The sequence below is a fragment of the Gouania willdenowi genome, unplaced genomic scaffold (genome assembly GCF_900634775.1).
Source record: "Gouania willdenowi unplaced genomic scaffold, fGouWil2.1 scaffold_235_arrow_ctg1, whole genome shotgun sequence".
Classification (NCBI taxonomy): Eukaryota; Metazoa; Chordata; class Actinopteri; order Blenniiformes; family Gobiesocidae; genus Gouania; species Gouania willdenowi.
Window position 1 is genome coordinate 197,387 of NW_021144991.1, and position 16,729 is coordinate 214,115.

General features: G+C 40.8%; 1 protein-coding gene across 1 annotated transcript; it reads right to left on the minus strand.

Annotated features, from left to right (window-relative positions):
- Window positions 1-5,018: 5,018 nt before the first annotated feature.
- LOC114459036 (E3 ubiquitin-protein ligase TRIM47-like) lies at window positions 5,019-15,821 on the minus strand. The gene is made up of 3 exons (XM_028441413.1): window positions 15,679-15,821; window positions 12,043-12,814; window positions 5,019-5,062 (listed from the first exon to the last, which is right to left on the minus strand). The coding sequence occupies exons 1-3, from the start codon at window positions 15,697-15,699 to the stop codon at window positions 5,019-5,021; spliced, it is 837 nt and encodes a 278-aa protein (XP_028297214.1). The 5' UTR covers window positions 15,700-15,821.
- Between the last annotated feature and the right edge of the window lie 908 nt (window positions 15,822-16,729).

Here is a 16,729-nt window from a genome sequence, read left to right on the forward strand (position 1 = left end):
AGCAATACGTTCTTTTGTAAACCTTACCTAAGACTGTTTGTGTAGCCCTGATAACTATATATGTGATTAATATTTATAATATTAATCTACATATTTATATAGGATTGACAGTGTAATTCATACTTATACAGAATTATATTTATTAAATATAATAAAGTATTTAAGCTTTAAGTTCAGTTGGGTGGTTTTGAAGGGGTTCTCCGTTGCTAAAACTCATTTCTTTAAAGCGTGTGACGTCACTTCCTCCACTCCACGTTACTCTCGCGAGATTACGTTCAGCCAATCACGTAGCTCGGTCACCTATTGCAAACAGCTGTGTTTGTTCCGTGTCAGAGAGTGACGACACACACACGGAGCTGCTACAACAGGTTGGTTCTTTAACATCTACTTTAGGTTTTTAACAACTTTAGTTCTCACTACAACCTTTGTACACCTTCAGACTTCACCACCTCAGGGATAGGAGACATTTAATCCTGCTGAGCTTGACGTTTGAAAAGGAATTGGTGAGTTTAAATGTTTGTTGCTCAGGAGCATGCTATGCTAACTGAATGCTAATGTAATGCCATTGAACTATGTTAGGTGGCTAATGTTGTATTAAATACATTATGTTGAGTGCTGTTACCCCAGTATAACTGTTAACACTATTTAAGTATTGATTTGTGTTGGTTGAGTGAGTGTGGTGGAGCCATTTCAGCAGCAGAGGGCGCTAGAGGAGTGTCTCTACCCTAATCAGCCATAAAAGGAGGCTGTAATGAGCGTCAGGTGTGGCACTGGAGAACAAACGCTTTTTATCATCTTTATAACATAAAACGCTTTGGTTACATTAGGCCTGAGTGATATGGACCAATATTCATATCTCATAGATTATATAAACTCCATTTATTTATATTTTTCAATATAGTTTTAGAAAAAAAAAACAATAGGTCAAAGGAGAAAAATACCACAAAGACCCTTTTATTAATCACTAGCAGCACAACATCAACATTTTGTTCCACTTGTGACTTTTTCCTTCATTAACCCTTGGGGCACCTTTACAAAAAAGTTCATCTTTGAGCTTGGGGACCAAAACGCTACACTGTAAAAAAAAAAAAAAATAATAATAATAAAATAAATAAAAAAACATTTTTTACAGTAAAAAACTGGCAGCTGTGGTTGCCAGAGCATTACCGTAAACCATTTTGTTAGAATAAATGTTTATCCAGACCTTTTACATTTAGGAACTACTGGTCTTGTCAAAATATTACCATCATTAACACTGTTTCTACCTTTACGGTAAAGGAAGATTACCGTACAAGTTACAATAAGAGTTGATCACTCTAAAGCATACTGTAAAAATATTTATCAATTAAACATTTTCTCATATAATAAACTTATGCAGTAATTATTTTGTTACTGTGAAAGACAATTAAATTATAATATATGACTATGTATTACAATACAGGAAATAACTACTCCTGCTTTAAAATACATTTAGGGCACATTAAGGGTATATTTTTTAACAATGTTAAGAATTCAAATCCATGAAATTTTCAATAAACATTTGCTCACAAACTGAAATTTAGTTTACTGAATAATGTTTGTGTGAACAGACAATTTAAATAAAATAAATGTATCAAATTTCTTTCACTTTTCCATAGAACTTTGACTTTATTTTCAAGATCATTAATTGAACAATGAAGCTTTAATATGGTGTTTTCATCTCAGATTGATGGTTGTGAGTAATGTCAGGATCCAGAGAACAAATGAGGTCACTTCCTCTAAACGTCCATGGGCAGACAGTCATTTTTTAAAAGTCTTTCAGCTGGATCAGTGGGTGTAGTTGTTGTGTTCCTGTAGCTGTATGGCAGCAATAAGGCCTTTCTGTTGACTGGAAATGTTCCCCTGATGGACAGGATTTCAGGAATTAACATCTAGCAGTAAGAAAACAAAATGAACATGGTCAAAGTTTTATCAATCACATCTTGGGCAAAAATACATAAAAAAGGTTGTTTTATTACTCACATATCTTCTGGCTGAGTACAGAAACACACCTATCAGCCTGGATCAAGGGGAGTTTCCAGAGTAGGATGAAGCAAAATGGAAAGAAGTGGAAAAATAGGAGAAAAACAAAGCTTTCAGAGGTTTTTCTTTTTTAAAGAACATTTTCTTAAAGAAACAATGAGGAAATACTGCCTGTGTCAGTACAGTAGCTTTTATTGTACCCTGTATGTTCAATGGTTGAATAAACTTCAGCTTTATTTAACACAAGCAAAGGTATTGTCTCTTAAAATTTGAATATTCATTCAAACCTGAAGGTAAATGTTCATATTTGAACTGAAATGAGACATTCAGTTAAAATATTTTTTACTTGTTCTACCTCACCTTTATTAATTTCAATAAATGTTCCTTTTTTTTTAAATTTAGACTTTTGTTGCATTTGTTATCATCATTGTGTAATTTTTATGATGTAAATTGAGGGAGCAAAAGTAGTATCAGCTCAATACTGAAACACAGCAAAGCTCCAGTTTGTACACGGACCCAGAGAGAAGTGACATCACTACCGCTGATAATTCCCCAATCTTTCATTTCTGATCACATGCTAATGTGTTTGTTAGCCGCCAGACTGTGATTCAAATAGGTATTAATTAATAGGATTAGGTCTGAAAGCATGTTTATCACTGCACTCAGTGAGTTAGTGACGTACACACTTTGAAATACTGTATTTTTCAGAATATAAGGCGCACCGGATTATAAGGCGCACTATCAATGAATGGGTCTGACCGGGTCTATTTTCATACATAAGGTGCACTAGTTTATTATTATTATTAAGGCACATTAAGAGAAACAAAATAGTCAGATGAGTCAAACTTTATTCAACTCATTAACAATAATTCTCAACATTGTTCAGGTTTAACACATAAAATACAGAACAATACACTGACTTTTTCAGTTCAGTATGTTAAAGCACAGTACGGTACATATCACTCCATGAGGCTCCTGACTACAGCAGCCCTGAAGCACCAAAAATCCATCAAGCGGTGCAGCTTCATAGTTTACCAAAGTTGTACTAAAACATTTTGACACATTAATACATACATAAGGCTCACCTGATTATAAGGCGCACTGTCGATTTTTGAGAAAATTAAAGGATTTTAAGTGTGCCTTATAGTCTGAGAAATATGGTAGTTTTTTCTGCTTTCTGCACTAGTGTTTATTCTGAACAGTAAACATCTTTAATTTATCATCAACTGTGTGATTTGGATAACATTAAATAGACATTTCTTAACTTGTAAGGATTCTTTCAAACAAGATATCTATTCTTTTATTTAATAAACTTGATTTAAGTAAAAGGAACTCTGTGATTGGTTTAAACCTCATTACCTCAACAACCTGGAGGTTTGTTCCAGCTTTTTAAAGTGACTTATTTACACTGACTTTTTATTTACTACTACTACTTTGTTCAAGACAGCTTACACTAAGTTTGTAATATTTAATGTATCATACCTGTCAAGTATCCCGTTTTGGCCAGGAAACTCATATATTTTATACCCCTTTCCCGCCACCTTCCCCTATTATTTTCCTTGTAAAAATCCCGTATTTTAATGTAAGCATCATTAAAAGATAGATAAAAAACATTCGTCCGCCTCTCCAAACTGGACGCTATCACTAACCTCGCGAGAACTGCCGCCTCACGTGACCTAGGTTGCAGTTCACTTCTCGTGAGAGTAGATGCAACTTCCTACAGCGGGAACAAACCCGTAAAATGGATGGATATTGTTACGGCTGAATTTACGGTTGACCTCATTTGGAGACATGATTCATTGCTCTGGTTGAATGATGGAGTCCAGGAGAAGCATTGATGATTTTATATAAAAAAGTTTATTCTATTGCTAAGTAAAAAAGGTACAAGATGGAACAAAGTGAAACAAAATTAGCGTCCGTCCAGGCGGACGTCCGAAGGAAGTGCCCGAGGTCCGATGATTGAGTGGATCCAACACGTATATTCCCCTCAGTCCCCCTCCCTCCTCCCCCCAGGAGATTGAGACAGAGGCAGAGGCAGAGGGAGGAGGTGAGGACAGAGGGTGAAAAAAGAAAGACAGTTTGTTCTTTTGGGTCTAAACAACCAGTTCTGTTATCTGTCGGTTGTCTTAGAGACGGAGGAGTGTGCGTTTGTGTTTGTGTGTGTGAATGAATGTGTGTGGCGTGTGTGTGTGACATGTGACTGTGTGAGCATGTGAGTACGCACACAGAGTGCCTATGCGTCCTTGTGCGTTTATTGTTTTGGGGAGATATTGTGTGCTTTTGACAAGGCAGTTTGACCCAGCAAGGTTTAAGACATGAAAATCACACAATGGAAAGTTACCCAAGGCTTAAGGATTAAAATATATGAACTAATAATTTCGCCCCCCACAATGTGAAGAAGGTGCTCCGGCGAAAAAAACTAAAAAGTCATGTAAATACCTTGAGAGATTGGACAGTGACTTTACTTTTATGAAGAAGAGCAGGATGGGTTCCAATTACCGGTTCTGTATGATTTGCAACTGCGATTTTAGCATCGCCCACGGAGGAAGGAGCGACGTAAATCAACACGAAATATCCACTAAGCACAAGCGCCGGCTGGAGGCAAAGAAACATGCTCAGGGGATGTCAGCATTTGTGACAAGAAATCCCAAAGAGGAAGATGAGGTCAGTAATGTGGAGGTGAAAATGGCAATGCTGTGTGCTAAAAACAACGTTGCTTTCACCTTCTGTGACGACTTCAACAAGTGTGTAGCTCAGATGTTCCCAGGTTCTGCTATAGCACGAAAATACTCTGCTGACGCAGACGGGGTAAATGAGCTGGCGCGCTCGTCAAACTGAGGCAGCGGGGATTACGCACTGCGCTTCCATCAATTCACCTGGCGAATGTCCGCTCTCTGGCAAATAAAATGGATGAACTGCTGCTCCTAAACATTACAAACTCAGACTTTTGCAGATCCGCCGCCCTGTGTTTTACTGAAACCTGGCTCAGTGAACTCATCCCGGACAGCTCTCTACATCTACCGGACTTTCAGCTCCTCAGAGCAGACCGCGTAAAAGAGCTCTGTGGGAAGACAAGGGGAGGCGGAATATGCTTTTACATTAACCAAGGTTGGTGTACAGATGTCACAGTGTTGAAGCAGACGTGTAGCCCTAATCTGGAGAGTTTTTTCATAAACTGTAAACCGTTTTATTCTCCGTGGGAGTTCTCCTCGTTTGTCATGGTCGGTGTTTACATCCCACCTCAGGCTTGTGTAACAGAGGCGTTACAGTAACAGAGGCGTTACAGCACCTGGCCGACCAGATAGCAGACGTGGAGAAAAAACATCCTGACTCTTTTCTTATCATTCTCGGGGATTTTAACAGAGCAAATCTAACCCACGAATTCCCTAAATACAGACAACATATAAAGTGCTCGACCAGGGGTGCTAACGCACTGGACCACTGCTACACTGTAATAAAAGATTCATATCACTCTGTTCCCCGTGCAGCTTTGGGGCTCTCTGATCAATGTCTGATTCACCTCATCCCGACCAACAGGCAGAAGTTTAAATCTGCTAAACCTGTTGTAAGGACTGTAAAAAGGTGGACAGAGGAGTCAAAGCAGGAGTTACAGGACTGCTTTGACTGCACTGATTGTAGTGTTTTTGACGCTGCATCAGACAACCTAGATTAACTGACTGACACTGTGACATCTTACATCAGCTTCTGTGAGAACGTGTGTGCAGACCAAGACTTTCTGCACATAAAACAACAACAAACCCTGGTTCACACCTCAACTTAGGATGCTGCATCAGGCTAAGGAGGAAGCCTACACGAGTGGGGACTGGGACCTGTTTAAGCAGGCTAAGTACACACTAACCAAGGAGATCAGAGTAGCCAAGAGGTGCTACACTGAGAAGCTAAAAGAAAGCTTCTCAAAAAAAGTCCCTTCAGAAGTGTGGAAAGGCCTGCGTGAGGTTACCAACTACAGGAAACCCTCCCCCCACCCTGCAGGTAAGAAAAGACTGGCTGAAGACCTGAATAGTTTGTACTGCAGGTTTTCACACCCACCCCCGAGCTCATTAGCATCAGCCCATCACCTGGACTCTGCCCTTCCTGCTCCCCCCACTTCCCCCCCTACCTCACCCTCTGACCCCCCACCTGCCCTGAAGATCAATGAAAGAGATGTGTGCCAGCTATTCAAAAAACAAAAGATCAAAAAGGCTCCAGGACCAGATGGAGTATCTCCCTCCTGCCTGAAAGCCTGTGCTGAGCAGCTGGCCCCCATCTTCACACGGATCTTCAATACATCACTGGAGCTGTGTGAAGTACCTTCCTGCTTCAAAAGCTCCAGCATCATCCCAGTCCCTAAGACACCGGCCATCACAGGACTCAATTACTATCGACCCATTGCCCTGACGTCCATAGTCATGAAGTCCTTTGAGAGGCTGGTATTGAGCCACCTGAAGGACATCACAAGACCCCTGCTGGATCCCCTGCAGTTTGCCTATCGGGCAAACAGGTCTGTCGAGGATGCAGTCAACATGTGACTGAACTACATCCTGCATCACCTCGACTCCCCAGGGACCTACGCTAGGATCCTGTTTGTGGATTTCAGCTCTGCGTTCAACACCATCATCCCGGTCATCCTTCACCAGAAACTCACCCAGCTCACAGTGCCAGCCTCCACCTGTCAGTGGATCACCAACTTCCTGTCTGACAGGAAGCAGCAAGTAAGGCTGGGAAGCATCACATCTAGCACCCGGTCACTCAGCACTGGCGCCCCTCAGGGGTGTGTTCTCTCCCCACTTCTATTCTCCCTCTACACCAATGACTGCACCTCAGGGGACCCCTCTGTGAAACTCCTGAAGTTTGCAGACGACACCACCGTCATCGGTCTCATCAGGGATGGGGACGAGTCTGCCTTCAGACGGGAGGTGGAACAGCTGGCTCTCTGGTGCAGTCAGAACCATCTGGAGCTGAACCCGCTCAAGACTGTGGAGATGACAGTGGACTTCAGGAAAAATCCCCCCCACTCTCCCCCCTTACCATTCTGAATAGCAAAGTGGCTACCGTGGACTCCTTCAGGTTCCTGGGATCCACAATCTCACAGGACCTGAAGTGGACCTCCCACATAGACACATCCAGGAAAAAGGCACAGCAGAGGATGTACTTCCTGCGTCAGCTGAGGAAGTTCAACCTGCCCCAGGAGCTGCTGATCATGTTCTACACCTCCATCGTTCAGTCTGTTCTGTGCACCTCCATCACTGTCTGGTTTGGATCTACAACCAAACTAGACAGACACAGACTACAAAGGATAATCAGGACTGCAGAAAAGATCATTGGTGTTGATCTGCCCTCCATCCAAGACTTATACCTGTCCAGGGTCAGGAAATGGGCGGGTAGCATCACTGCAGATCCCTCACACCCTGCACACAATCTGTTTAAACTCCTCCCCTCCGGCAGACGCTATAGATCACTGTACGCCAAAACTACCCGCCATAAAAACAGTTTCTTCCCCCAGGCTGTCACTCTGATTAACACTACACAGTCATTGAGTGTCAGACCTGTTTCTGTTACTGTGAAATAACCCTGGAACTAAACATAACAACCCTGGATTAACCTGTCACTGTGAATGTTCATGGACATAATATTTTCATTTAAATGTTCACCTGCACTACTTATCAATGTACTACTGCACTATTATCTTATTATTATTATTGTATTTTTATTTTCTCTCGTTATTATTATTATTATTGTTACTATTATTATTATTATCTTGTTATTTTATTTAGTTTGCACATATTAGTCTAACTACTGTTATACTTTTATATTTATATTTATGTTTATACTTCTTTTTTTATTTATTTTTCTTTATTCTAGTTGATTGTTATTATTTAATGTTACACTATCTGAGAGATCACAGGTCACCAAGTCAAATTCCTCGTGTGTATTAATACACTCTTGGTCAATAAAGTTGATTCTGATTGTGAAACTGCTGTTTTTCAATGTTCAATTGTAAAAGGGAAAAGGAGAGAAGGACACGGGACAATCGAAAAACGGGCCAATTTGGATTTGTTTTATGGTTGTTTGATTAAAACGGTAAAACATTTTTCTTGTTTTTTGTTTGAAAAGGAGAGGAAGAAAAACGAGTATTTAATTTTGGTTTACAGATGAATTTGGGATTATCCAATGATATCCAGACCCTTCACTCACCGGAGCGTCATTAAGTTTTAACTCGACACAAACTTCCTCTTCTTCCCTCACAACTGGGATTCTGATGAGGAAACAGCTTATTGTCACTGGTTTGTAGACTTTTTGTAGCCAAACATAGGTTTTTACCTCCATCCAAAGAGTCAGGCTGTTAGCAGAGGGAGGCTGACACCTAGTGGCCACAGAGGAGACTGCACACACCACAGCAGCCTGGAACCAGCATCTAAAGCAGGAGTTCTCAACCTTGGGGCAAGGACCCTGTTTTTTGCTCATGCTTTCGCTTTTTCTGCAACTAAACCAAACTTGCCATATTTTAACATGCTTTCATCCCTTTTTCTTGCCATATTTTTGCTCCTTTTAAAGCATTTTTACTATATTACTCCCATTTCTGACACTTCCAATCTTATTTCAATGCCTTTTCTCGTTTTTACTCTATATCCTTCCATTAGGGAAAATGATCCAGACCTTTGATGATGTTTCCTACCATTTGTTTGCGGATGATATTCAGCTTTACTGCTCTTTTAAGCCCTCTGAGATCCAGAAATTAAGCTCTCTGCTGAAATGTCTTGCGCAAGTTAAACAATGGCTCGGTGCAAATTCCCTACAACTAAACCCAGACAAAACGGAGGTGCTGGTGTTTGCCCCTGATGACGCTTTGCCAGGGATTCACCAGTATTTGGGCGACCTGAGTTTGTCTTCTAAAACAAGCCTTAGAAATCTTGGCATTATCTTTGACAAAGCAATGTCATTAGAGCACCACTCTAAACTGCTGACAAGGAACTGTTTTTACCAACTGAGGAAAATCTCTAAACTACGTTCACTTGTGTCCAGAGATGATCTTGAGATGATTATCCACGCCTTTGTGTCTTCCCGTTTAGACTATTGTAACAGCCTATTTTCCTGTCTAAACAAAAAGGCGCTGTCTCGTCTCCAGCAGGTACAAAACTCTGCAGCGAGGTTACTGACTCGCACAAACAAAAGGGCCCATATTACTCCCATTCTAAAAGCCCTTCATTGGCTTCCAGTCACTTTCCGTTTCAATTTTAAAATTCTGGTGCTGACCTTCAGAGCCTTGCATGGTCAGGCTCCCTCCTACATTAGAGACTTGTTGTGTCCTTATACCCCCTCCCGGAGGCTGAGGTCCCAGGATCAGAACCTGCTCATGGTCCCCCGTACCCGTTACAAGACCAGAGGAGATCGCTCCTTCCAGGCGGTCGCGCCAACGCTCTGGAACGATCTTCCGTTTTCGCTGCGTCTGCTTGATTCCGTTGATGCTTTTAAGAGCCAACTGAAAACCTATCTGTTTCAGAAAGCATTTTAAAAAATTCCAGTGATAAAGGGTTGTTTTATGACCATCATATTTTTGTGACTGCAACTGTAATTTGTATTGTATTGTATGCACTGTATGCATTGTGAAGCACTTTGTGACTCCTGTCTCTAAAAGGTGCTATATAAATAAATATTACTTACTTACTTACTTACTTTTCTGCACACGTGTTTCCACTTTTGCACTTATAAACCCTTTCCACCACTTTTCCACCTAATGTCACAAATGTTGACCCATTATTGTCACTTTTAACCTATTTTCATCATATTCCATGCTCAATTTTTTTTGCCAATTTAACCACATTCACCATTTGTCGTTCCCATTATTAGCCAGTTTCAACTAATTGTTCCAATATTGACAGTTTTAACCATTTTTAGCACTTTATGTCAGTTTTTGCCCGCTCTAGTTTGCTACTTTAAACCCATTTCTGTGGTTTTAAAAACCCATGTCACCACCTTTTTCCTCATTTTGGTCACTTTGTCTAATTAAAAAAAGGATTTCCATCTTTAAGATGACTATAAAAAATAGTAGACTTCCTGGATAACAGTGGATATTATATTATATTATATTATATTATAAATGTGGTTATCACAGTTTTATAGAACAATGGATGGCCCTGTCTCCACATGACTGTTCTTCAATATTCATGTCTGTGTTAAACCACCTTCAGCGACAGTGGGGGTCCCCGCTTTCTGGAACTTTTATTTTGGCGGTCGCGGCCTGAAACGGTTGAAAACCACTGATCTAAAGAACAAGTCACCAACCTTTGTGAAACATGGAGCTACTTTAAAACTAGTGAATAATCCAAAGGGCTACCAGTGAGATAAACACTTCTTAAACACCAAAACTTCACGGTTTCTCTTTAATTAAAGGGTAAGGTAATAAGGAAGAGTCATAGTGGCTTAAAAAGTACATTTTAAAGTTTGAACATTCAACACTTTATTCTTCTTAATTCATGCAAATGCTTTATTTTCACCACATTTTTTTTTGTAAATTCTTTATTTTTTTGTGTTTTTGTTTGAACAATTACATAAAGTTTACAAAGGGTGGCATACAACACACTTTGACAGATACAATAATAAAGTGTATAGATGCCTGTGATCTTTACAAGTGCTTTTTTCTTGCAATAAAACTCAAAGAGAAATAAAAAAAAACCAAAAAAAAAAAACAGTTAAATTCAATTAAAATTAAGTAAACCTGGATAAACAGAGAAAACTTCAATCACCCTCTTTTACATGTAGGTTTCAAAAGTAATATGACAAAAGAAAAGTGTACATAGCTTTATATATTAACATTTATACCCACATAAAACACTTAAAAATAAAATGTACCACAGTTATACTCAACACGATTACAAATTAAACTTAGATGGACTGACAAAAACTCCTGAGCATCTTATTTTCATTACATTCCATAGAAAAAATCATGTTCCTATTTTACTAACCACTAACACATTTTAACTGATCATAAAACATGTAACACGTTTGTACAATGAATAATTTTGTAAAAAAATTTTTTTAATCCACTTTTATTTCATCACAATCCAAACACCAAATGTGAAACTTCTTTAATAAAATGTTTCCTCCCACTGTTGAGAAACATACATGTTAGGTTGGATGGAGTGCGTAACCAACCTGGAGAAGTGAATGGTTGCAGAGAACCATTGAATCTATTGTTGGTGAGACTTCATCATGACACTGATCATTCACTTTGATTGACAGGACAGATGATCAGAGGTGCTGAGTTTTTACCACCATAGTTTAAACCAGGACAAAAGTATGGGTGTAGTTTATGAGTGAAGCAGCAGTGAGTGAAGGAGTAGATCAGAGCTGCAGCATCTACATCATAAAAGGAGACCACACCCTCCTCATAGTCCACAAACACACCCACCTTCTCAGGAACACACTTCAGATGAAGAATGAATGGATGATTTTCACATGCTGTATACACATTTCCATCTCTGAGGATCAGAGTCCATAAACCATTCTTAGGAGTCAGAGTAATATATCCCTTCCTGTTGATGGATTCTTTAACCACTCCTAAATCCCATTTAGTTTTTCCTTTAACCTGAACCTCAAAGTAAAATCTACCTGAACTGAAATTCTGTTTCCCTAAAACACAGGCACAAGGATAAAATCTCTCTTTGTTGTGTGGAAGTTTCTTCCACACATCACTGCAGTAAACTTGTTTTCCATCATCAGACAGGACAAGGTAAGGATTAGCTGTAAGAGAATCAAGAGTCACATCTACTGCAAACTGCTGCATCATCTTCATCTTCATCATCTTCATCTTGTCACTGAGTGTGTCCTCCAGCTGAGCCACAGCTCTCAGCACAGTTCCTTCATATGATGATGGATGGACCATGACCTCTGTCCAGTCCTTGGTCGCTGGAGGAGCTTTCAGAGAGCAGAAGTGTTGGAGGAGGTGGTCTTCAGAGTGGGAGAGCTGCTCCACCTCAGAGCTTCTCTTCATCAGCTCAAAGATTTCCTCCTCCAGCTCTTTGATCAAACCTTCAGCCTCTCTCTCTTCTGCTTCCTGTTGCTCCTTCATTGTCTTCATCAGCTCCTTCAGGCCTCTTCGAACAAGCTCCATCAGAGCAGTGAACACCTCCACACCTTCAGCTTTCGCTCTGTCTGCTGCTTCCTTCCTGAATCTCACTGACTCTCTGATCACCTCCAGCTTCTCTCGTCTCTTTTGGATCATCTGCTGAAGATAAACTTTCTTGTCTTCAAACAGATCTTCTCCCAGAGGGACTAACTGGTGACTCCTGTGCTCCAAAACAGAACACATCAAGCAGACACGTGTCTGATCGCTCTGACAGAACAGCTCCAAAGGTTTGCTGTGCTTTGGACACATCCTGGATTCCAGGTTCTCCACAGGCTCCACCAGCTGATGTCTTCTCAGGCCTGATGCTGTCAGATGAGGCTCCAGGTGAGTCTCACAGTAGGAGAACACACAGTCCAGGCAGGACTTCAGGGCCTTCACTTTGGTTCCAGTGCAGACGTCACAGGGAACTTCTCCTGGTGCTGCTGCTTTCTTCTCAGATTCACGTCTGAACTGAGAAACCATCTCATGCATCATAATATTGACCTTCAGCTGAGGTTTAGTGCTGAACACCTGATTACACACGGGACACCTGCTGGTGGTACTGGTGTCCCAGTGTGTGCTGATGCATGTTTTGCAGAAGTTGTGTCCACATGGTGTGGTGACTGGATCAGTGAGCACCTCCAGACAGATGGAGCACAGGAAGTGATGTTCAGACGTCCCACTGCAGGCAGGAGACATGTTCACAAACTGAGGGACAGAGACAAGCAGCACATTAACAGGACCCTCTCATTGTTGTGGAACGTTCCTTTACTAATGTTTCTGAGTCCATCTCACTGAGATCACCTCTAGACATTTTTAACACCTCACTGGAGACATGCACTGTACCAGCCTGTTTTAAGGCCTCCACCATCGTTCCTGTCCCTAAAAAGCTGAGGATCACAGGACTTAATGACTACAGACCCATCGCTCTGACATCTGTGGTCATGAAGTCCTTTGAACGCCTCATGCTCTCCCACATCAAGGACATCACCGACCCCCACCTGGACCCCCTGCAGTTTGCCTATAGATCCAACAGGTCAGTAGACGATGCTGTAAACCTGGCTCTCCACTTCATCCTCCAGCACCTGGACTCCCCAGGCTCCTACGCCAGGATCCTGTTTGTGGACTTCAGCTCTGCTTTTAATACAATAATCCCAGCTCTCCTTCAGGACAAGCTTTCCCAGCTGAACGTGCCAGACTCCACCTGCAGGTGGATCACAGACTTCCTGTCTGACAGGAAGCAGCACGTGAAGCTGGGAAAAACCATCTCTGCTCCCCGGACCATCAGCACTGGATCTCCTCAGGGCTGTGTTCTTTCTCCTCTGCTCTTCTCCCTGTACACCAACAGCTGCACGTCCTCTCACCAGTCGGTCAAACTCCTGAAGTTTGCAGACGACACGACCATCATCGGTCTCATCGCTGATGGAGACGAGTCCGACTACAGGTGGGAGACAGACCGGCTGGTGTCCTGGTGCAGCCAGAACAACCTGGAGCTCAATGCTTTAAAGACAGTGGAGATGATAGCAGACTTCAGGAAGAACCCAGCCCCCCTCACCCCCCTCACCCTGGGAGACTCTACAGTGAGCTCTGTAGAGTACTTCTGCTTCCTGGGGACCATCATCACTCAGGACCTCAAGTGGGAGCTGAACATCAGCTCCCTTATCAAAAAAGCTCAGCAGAGGATGTACTTTTTGCGGCAGCTGAAGAAGTTCAGTCTGCCAACAAAGATGATGGTGAACTTCTACAGCTCCATCATCCAGTCCATCCTCTGCTCCTCCATCACCATCTGGTACGCTGCAGCTACGGCCAAGGACAAGGCCAGACTGCAGCGTATCATCCACTCTGCAGAGAAGGTCATCGGCTGCAATCTGCCCTCCCTCCAGGACCTGTACGCCTCCAGGATTTTGAGGCGTGCAGGAAAGATTGTGGCCGACCCCTCCCACCCCGGTCATAAACTGTTTCAATCTCTCCCTTCTGGTAGGAGGTTTCGGTCCATCAGGACCAGAACCTCCAGACACAAAAACAGCTTCTTTCCCTCTGCCACCATCCACATGAACACACCCCAAGTCACCCACTGAACCCCCCCCCCCCCCCCACCCGATCACCACCTCCACCAGCTTGATACCTGCTGCACTGTATATATATATATTTATATTATATTTATCCTATTTATCCTTTATTCTCTATCTATCCTTTATTTATCCCTCATCCTTTATATTTATCATTATTATTATTATTATTGTTGCTGGGTTGTGCTTTGTTGTTCTGTTTTTATTTCTTTTATTTCTTTTTGTTGCTTGTTTTGTGCACCAACCACCAAGTCAAATTCCTTGTACTGTCCTCAAAACTGTACATGGCAAATAAAACATTTCTGATTCTGATTCTGATTCTGATTATTTAGCATTGATTCAGTCATCCTGTAGTAATGTGGACAGTCGGCTGTGCCTCAGCAGCTGAATGTAAAAGTGCAATAGTTTTAATGTTTAAGGTTCAAATTAGTTCTAAAGTTCTCTCGTATTGACACTGGAATTTTTCTAAATTATAGGTTAGGTTTTTTGCGCATTTTATTTTAATGTACAATCTTTTTTCTTTAAAATAACCAATATATTGTGTAATAACAGACTGAAGTTTAACATAGCACAAATCTTTAAAGTCTGCATGGACCACACACTACATTTAACAGTGATTTTGTTTGGGAACAAATTAAATTACTTTACTTGTAACTTATAAATACACGTCATTTCTGTGCAACTTGTGACTGAAATTCACAAATTGTGATTAATCGTGATTATTTAGTCAGATTTGCAATTGATTGGTTATTTTTTAATCCATTCACGGCTAATTTATATTAAAAAAAATACGTTCCCCATGAGCAGTAGAGACCTTTCTTAGATGATATCACACATCACATGACTTTTAGTGGTGGGTGGTAGATGATGGAAACCATTGGCAAACTGTTTACACATTTAATCTCTAACCTAGAAACTGGTTAGATATATTTGCACTTCAATCCTGTTTTTTTTTTTTCAAAATGAACATTACATTTATATCAAACCTCATTTGGACTCCGTAGAATGAAAGTTAAAGATATGGAAAACGTCACGTTACCAAGTCTAAACTTTAGTTCAAGTTATCTTCAATGTTCCTCAAATAAAGATATCTATGTAGTTGTAGATATCTGAGAAGATGTTTGGACTTGGCAGAAGTAGAAAGTTATGTTATTCTGTTTGTTTTGTTCATTTTTATTTTAACTAGTCACATTTCCTGAGATGCAATTGCCGTTTGCTAAAAAGCAAAAGTGTTGATTGTCTAAAAAAGGAAACAAATGGTTCATTCATTCCTACATCAAATATGTTAGTTTCTCATGTATGAATATAATTTCTCTTTAACTAAAAAATATGTTAATCTATGGAATTTTCAGTGGAATACTGGATTACAAAAATATTCAATAGCTACAGCCTTGAAACATATTGTGTACAATTATATATAACATGTTGTTGGATGTGAATCCCTGTTTTAAATGTTAACAAAATCAGCTAAATGCAGAAACCAGTTAGAAAATCGTAACTTACCTTTGACGTTAGATGTCCCATAATTAAGCCCTTCAGTGTTTAAAGGTGTTCCCATAAAAAGCAGCAGAGCAGCAATCCGTCACTTCCTTTCAGCAGCTCAATTCCAATGTTTCCTCAATTTACAATTTATATCTTGGAATAAAACAAAGTATTGATCACATGTTAAATGTGTCACATTAAAATTAATAATTACTTGTTCCTGTTGATTTGAGGCCAGTGAAATATGGGCCTGTCATAATACGTAATAATAATAATAATATGTAGCTTTACGTGCAGTGAGACATTCTGTTATAGTTTCCGATGTATATATTATATGCCGCTAACACACACACACACACACACAAAAGTTACTTTGAGACAGTGTATCTTACAGATAGGCGGAACAGAGTCAGTCTGGTTCAGTTTAGATGCACAGAATGGAAGCGAACCTCTAAGTGCTCTACATAGTGCAGTGTTGGATGCAAGACGGTGATCAAAAACAGAAAAAGCTCATCCACAGTGATGATGTCATCAGTTCTAACTCCACAGTGATGATGTCATGAGCTCTCCAGTGATTGGCTCTAGCGCGCACGTGACTCCGCTGGCTCTGCTCTCAGGACCATTTTATGAAATAATTTAGGAACGGTATCATTGTAGTCGAGACAAATCCGATGTCGCACAACTTTGAACCAAACAGCAGCCATGTTGAAAGTCTCATGGCACCCTCATATATTTGTTGATGACATTTTAATGAGAAACACAACATTTGCAAACCACAGGAGTGAAATTGATCATGTACTGACCTGCGCCAGTGCCAAAATCTCACTGTCCAAGTGTCAATGTTCCCGCACAACAGTGAACTATGTCGGTCTCCTAGTCGGTAAGGGTGTGGAACCACAGGCACAACACATTCAGGGTCTTCAGAACTTCAAGGTTCCCCAGCATGTCTCAGGTTTAAGAAACTTCCTTGGTATCTGTAGCTACTCCAGGCAATTCATTGACAATTACGCCAATTTAGCAAAACCTCTTTACACATTCCTAAAGAAGGATGTCCCTTTCACTTGGGGTGAGC

Coding starts and splice junctions, on each gene's coding strand:
- LOC114459036 (XM_028441413.1), bottom strand. CDS start 15,699: ATGGGACATCTAACGTCAAAG. Junction 12,815..15,678: donor TGGGACATCTAACGTCAAAG/GTAAGTTACGAT, acceptor TCTGTCCCTCAG/TTTGTGAACATGTCTCCTGC. Junction 5,063..12,042: donor GCAACAGGAAGCAGAAGAGA/GAGAGGCTGAAG, acceptor GTCTTCCCACAG/AGCTCTTTTACGCGGTCTGC.